At 42.0% G+C, this 6,126-nt stretch overlaps 1 protein-coding gene across 1 annotated transcript; it reads left to right on the top strand.

Moving 5' to 3' along the window:
* Positions 1-1,372: 1,372 nt before the first annotated feature.
* On the top strand, positions 1,373-5,413 carry LOC149153338 (curculin-like (mannose-binding) lectin family protein / PAN domain-containing protein). Its single transcript, XM_089440833.1, has one exon. It carries the CDS (start codon positions 2,117-2,119, stop codon positions 4,697-4,699), a length of 2,583 nt encoding a protein of 860 aa, XP_089296959.1. The 5' UTR covers positions 1,373-2,116; the 3' UTR covers positions 4,700-5,413.
* Positions 5,414-6,126: the final 713 nt, after the last annotated feature.

Here is a 6,126-nt window from a genome sequence, read left to right as displayed (position 1 = left end):
CTCGAGGCATATATTAGAATACATACCTACATACCTACATGGTTATTGTAGGTCCTAAGCACTTCTATAGTCTACTCAGACCTCCAGTTGGATGTTGGGATAACACACCTGCATTGCACAATTACCCATTCATTTGAATGCCATAGTCACAGTGTGTACACAATTACCATTCATTTTATTGCCATAGTCAAAGTGTATACACAGTAATAACATTGCCCAAAAAAAAAAGTCTTCGTCCTTTAGAATTTAAACTACATTTACTCCTTTTGGCTGCCATTGAAATCAAGTTTTCCGGGTATTATTGTCAGAAGATTATCTATAGAACTTTTATGGTCAAGTTTGTTTTGGGGCCCTCCTTTTTGGACCACAAAGCAACGTTTATTCCTACCTATTGTCCATTCTGTATTTCAAAATCCAAATGTAAGAACATAATTTGAAAATCTAGTTGGGTAACATTGTTTTTGCTGTTGAGCTTGGACAGCCAGGGCTCCAGGAGGTCCAAGCCAGGGCTGCAGGATGTCCAAGGTGGCTGGCTGCTTAATTTTACCTACTTTTAATTTTACCTACTTTTAATTTTAAATTCCAAATTCCATTAATTCCATTGCAGAAAGTAAATAAAATTCAGGATGGGAAAGTCAAATGTTCACCAATGGGAATGAAGAGTAATTGGACACGTTACAACCTCCTTGGCAGACTGATTCAGAAGCATTTTTTTTACCTCCTCCACGACCAAATATATCTTCACATCTCAGTCATTCAATCATTCAGTAATCAACAGGGTAAACAACACAGTCAATGGTAATCCGAAATTTTCTTTTTTCAGCTGCTAAAAGTGATTCTTGACTGGATCAAACTAACTCCATGCCTTCTACATTTCCCATCAGGTGAAAAGTGTATATGAACACATAACAGAGGACTATTATTTCAAGTAGTTATATGTCCTCATCATATAGTCCTCTGGGTAATGCTTTTATTTCAAGTAGTTATATGTCCTCATCATATAGTCCTCTGGGTAATTCTTTTCAACATCTGGGAAGCATTTACAGCTTTGGTTTCAGAGTATAGGCCATCGAAATCGGTGTTTAGATTTAAAAAGTTTCATTATACATCACGTTTGGGAACTCTGTACAGGCCAGCTGTGAGTTTAGCAGATGAATAAATGAAAACCCTGCATCCTAGTGGATGGGAGATTGGAACTCTGGCGGTCCATATAGAATTCAATATAAAAAATATATGTGAAGTAAAGGAATTGAGTTAACATTTTGTTTGGGATGGAATTCCATGATGAGTAATGTACAGTGGGAGCCAACATCCCAAATGAGTAAAGAGTTCTGTATAAAAAAATATGTAAAGATACGGAATCGAGCTGTAACGATTTGTGCTTTTTTAGGGACCCTTTGCTATTATTATATGAATCGTACATGAGGTAGAGATGGACCCAATATTCTGCTAATTCTGTTTAAGCTGATTGAGTATTCCTCTTTCTATTTCTTTGTTCTGGCTAGCACGTACATATGACAGTTGTAGACCCTGCTTTGTTTGCCACCATAAAAAGATAAGCAAAGGAGTGACCATTGAGCATAAGATGCTCTTTCTGGCATGTCGGCACATGGCATCGTTTACAGTGAAAATCCCAGAATCAGCGCACTATACATCCTCCATCACTCCCACTGTTGGTATTTGTTTTTGTTTAAATAATTAATTACATCAATCATATCGAGATTTTGCTGAAGCTGCACTGTTGTCGGCATTTGCCAGGACCTGCAGCAGCATCTCCGAGGCTCTCTGTGCGGAATCTCAGAAAATTAATTCTTCGAGATTCGGCTCCTTGACCAATTCCCCTTCCGCCTCTCCTTTGAGATTTTACCCAGATGCCACGGAGCCTTAGAATTCGAAACCCCAAGACAATCCATTGCGTATTTCTGAATACCTAAAAAGCCACAGAGCCTTAAAATCGAGAACCCATTTGCCAATCCATTAAGCCCAAATGCCATAAATTGTCAAAGTCGAGTACCGCAATACAGTCGCAGTCAACCAGTTCATGTTTCTGAATATCCAAATGCCATAAGATCCAGAATCCAGATAGGAGCAACGTCGATTCGAATTCGAAGGCGTCATGGTTACTACAGCGATTCCCTCTTTAATCAGAGTCCCCTGGAGTCTCGTCATATTGTGGACCAGCATTCTTCTTAGCCTTTTATCTTTTGTGTCTTCAGACGATCATATATGGGCAGCCATACCTTTGGGCTCCAAGCTTTCTCCAGCCGAAAATCGCACTTGGGTTTCTCCTGAGGGCACCTTTGCTATTGGCTTCTACGCTGCATCTGGTCAAGCTGATGAATACAGTGTTGGGATTTGGTTTAATTCGATACCCGCGGAAGCACGGACCATGATTTGGACTGCAGGGGAAGACCTGAAGGTACGCCTAAATGCAAGCTTGGAGCTAACCATGGATGGAAACCTGGTTTTATTTGACTATCTTCATGGAGTTCCGGCCTGGACAAGCAATACCAGCCATCGTGGTGTTGTTGGAGCGGTTTTGATGGACAATGGGAACCTTGTACTTAATGATAGCAGTCATAGAACTATCTGGGAAAGCTTTGAAACTCCTTCAGATACTCTGGTTCCTGGGCAGAGGCTTCATGTGGGCCAGACTCTCCGGGCTGCCTCAAGGAAATCGACTTCAAGTTATTACAATCTGCTTATGGAGAGGACAGGTAATCTTGTACTGAAATGGGAGAGCAATGTCAGTTATTGGGATAGTGGGACTGGATCCTTGCCTTCTGATTCTATACCCATAGCGGCAATGTTTGCTGGGGATGGAGCATTTGAGTTGTTTGATAGCAGAGGGAGAATAGCATGGTATAGGTACAGTAATGACTATACAGATACTAAAGTGGTTTTGAGATATCTGAGGCTAGATGTTGATGGAAATCTCAGAATATATTCATGGATTCAAGAGTCCCAGTCATGGAAATCTGGATGGCAAGCTGTGGAGAATCAGTGTGATGTCTTTGCAACCTGTGGCGTTTATGGTGTTTGTAGTTTTAATTCTATGGGACCTGTTTGTGAATGCCCCTTTGAAGGCAGATCTGATGCAACAATGGAGTCTGATGATCCCGGCAACGGATGCAGAAAGTTGGTGTCTCTTGGTGGTTGCAAGGATGGAGGAGGAATCACTATGCTTGCAATGAAGAGAACTGTTCTATATGGCCTTTATCCTCCTCATGATGTTCCTGTTAATACAAGCTCTGAGAAATGTAAAGAACAATGCTTGAATGATGATTATTGTGTTGCTGCAACGGCCATGAATGATGGGTCTGGACTATGTAGACTGAAGAGAACAGAGTTCATTAGTGGCTATAAATATGGTTCTGTTGCAGCCGTGTCGTTCTTGAAGAAATGTCTTGTGCCAGAGGCAGTTCCTTCTCAGAGTATTCCACGTGGAACTGGTCAACCCAGTTTATCACCTTCATCTTCAAGTGCTTCTAATCTTTCCCATGGCAGTGCCCCAGGAATATGCAGGGTTTGTCTTGTGGGTGCAAGCTTGGGCACTCTTGGGGCATTTATTGTTATAGAAGTTGGGGTTGGTTTGTGTATTTTCAAGAAACGTAGAAGAGGCAAAGCGCTTCAGTCTGGGAAACTTGCATTGCTGAACACCACCAATACAGGGACTCTCATCAGGCTGTCTTTTTCAGAAGTACAAGAGCTAACTAGGAATTTCAAGGAGAAGTTGGGCTCTTCAGTTTACAAGGGGGTTCTTTCCAATAACAAAGCTGTGGCGATCAAGCAATTCAATATGGAGGTTGGAGAGAAGCATCTTAGGATGACACTGTCAACTCTTGGAAGCATCCACCATAGAAATTTGGTTCAATTGCAAGGTTTCTGCTGTGAGTCTAAGCATAGATTCCTGATTTACGAGTACATAAGCAACGGTTCTCTTGCTCAATGGCTTTTTGGAGGCAGCACTAAGAAGCAAGCCAAACGCCTCACTTGGCAAAGGCGGTTGGGTATTGCCACTGGAATTGCTCGTGCTATCTCTTATCTTCATTCTGAATGCAGGGAATGTATCCCTCATGGCAACTTGAAGCTTGAAAATGTCCTCCTAGATGATGATTTTACAGCCAAGGTTACAGATTTTGGTCTTGGAAAACTAAAAGCAGGTTCAATATCTTTCTCCTCCTCAGAATCGAGCCCTGAACGGGATGTTTTCAGATTTGGGGAGATGCTACTGGAAATCATAACTGGCAAGAGGGAGAGGGATTCTTGTGAGTCTGAAGAGAAAAGCAATACTAATAGCGGCAGCAGCGTCTGTAGGTGGTCATGGGAGTGGGCATACCAGGAATATCAAATGGGTCACCTGGAGAGCATTGCTGACTGCAGAATGGAAGGCAATGTGGATTGGAATGAAGTAGAGAGGGCCCTCAAAATTGCCCTCTGGTGCATGCAGGAACAACCATTCTCCAGGCCCTCCATGAACGAGGTGGTCAAAGTCCTGGACGGTACTCTACAGGTGGATCCTCCTCCTCCCATTTCCTCTTCTCCCCATGGGATCGGGACCCTTCCTCACCATGACCATGGCCATGCTTCTTCCAGTAACCTGCCATGTGAAACACCAAAGGAATCGGATGGAGATAAGTACGCAGAGCTGGTTATGTGTGCCCTAACTCATTCTGGACGAGGGTCGTCACCACAGTAAGGAAAGCACAATTTCGGGAATAGTGAGATTCCATTGCAGCACTGGCTGGCTGGAAGCATGGATATTTAGCCATCACAGGCTGCTCTGACAAAGATATCATACTCGTCTGGAAAGGGAAAGGATAATGACTGCTCTGGTGGAATTTTATCTGTCAATGCGTGTGGAATCAAGGGTTTCACTCAGTCTGTCATTCATTCATGTCTCATTTGTTGATATCTCCCTCCCCTGGTTGCAGCAGCATTTATTGATGGCCCCTTCTTCCTGTCCCATGAGGTGGCCCGAGGAGGCTAGGGCCACCCGAGCCTTTTTTTCAATACGCTCTGGTTCGCTTGTTGTGAGATATGTGGGGCACGAATCCTGTATCCAAAAATTTATAATTACACCCTTCCCTGGCTTCTTCTTCTCTGCTTTCTAGTTGGCTGCATCAGCACCTCTTGTTGTAAGATAAGTGGGGCACCAATCCTGTCTTCTCTCCTTTCTAGTTGGCTGCATCAGCACCTCTTGTTGTAAGATAAGTGGGGCATCAATCCTGTCTTGCAAATTTTATAATGACACCATCCCCTTGCTTTTTCATGGTGGGTATGTAATATCTATGGGCTGTGTCCCAAGAAAAGAGAAAAACAAGATATGAAATGATGAAGAAAATGCTTTATCATCAATAACCTGTCTTCTCTTCTGAATCACTGTTGTTTTTATTTATCATTATAATAGTTTGTAAAGAAAATTATATCTATGAAGATTCAAGATTTAAATGGAAGAGGAGCTCAATTTAAATTCTCACACTATGATAGAGTATAATATGGTTATGATTTTATCTTAAATATTAAGTATCACGTAATAAGTAGTGATTTTACTTTGTTTCGATGAACAAGTTGAAATAAAATACTAAAATACTCAGGGGCTTAGGGGTTGCAACAAACAACGGAGTATAATTGCTAGCAATGTGGAAAGGATTAGATCTCGCAATGTGGAAAAGATTAGATCTCGCTCTAGCTCTGAGGATAAAAAAAAATCAAAGTGATAGGTGACTCCTTAATAGCAATAAGGATGTTTTCTCCCATGTTTGTAAAACAAAAGGATAAAAAATCTGCCCTTGTGTTGAGAATTGAACATCAATTAGAAAATTTCGAATAATATGAAATGTTTCATATCTTCCATCACCTTAATTGCGTCCTCGGCGCCCTGGCAAATTGCGGGGTTCATTTGGGTGAGGGCGAGTGCGAGACATATGGGAGGCCACCGAGTTACAATCTAATTCCATAGCATATGATGGACAGAGCAGTTAATGCCCCCCTCATCTGGGGTGAGGATTGGAAAATGTGTGAAATAGTGGCAGAACGAAAGGACAGATGGAATAAAGAATGAATGTTTTTAATGCATGTCGTCCCCGAGGAATTCAAGGACATTCTCTCTGTTGGTTCACATCA

The sequence above is a fragment of the Pinus tabuliformis genome, chromosome 9 (assembly GCF_031772625.1).
Source record: "Pinus tabuliformis cultivar Carrire ecotype Pingquan chromosome 9, CPIR1, whole genome shotgun sequence".
Lineage (NCBI taxonomy): Eukaryota > Viridiplantae > Streptophyta > Pinopsida > Pinales > Pinaceae > Pinus > Pinus tabuliformis.
This window is presented reverse-complemented; position numbering and strand designations above follow the sequence as displayed.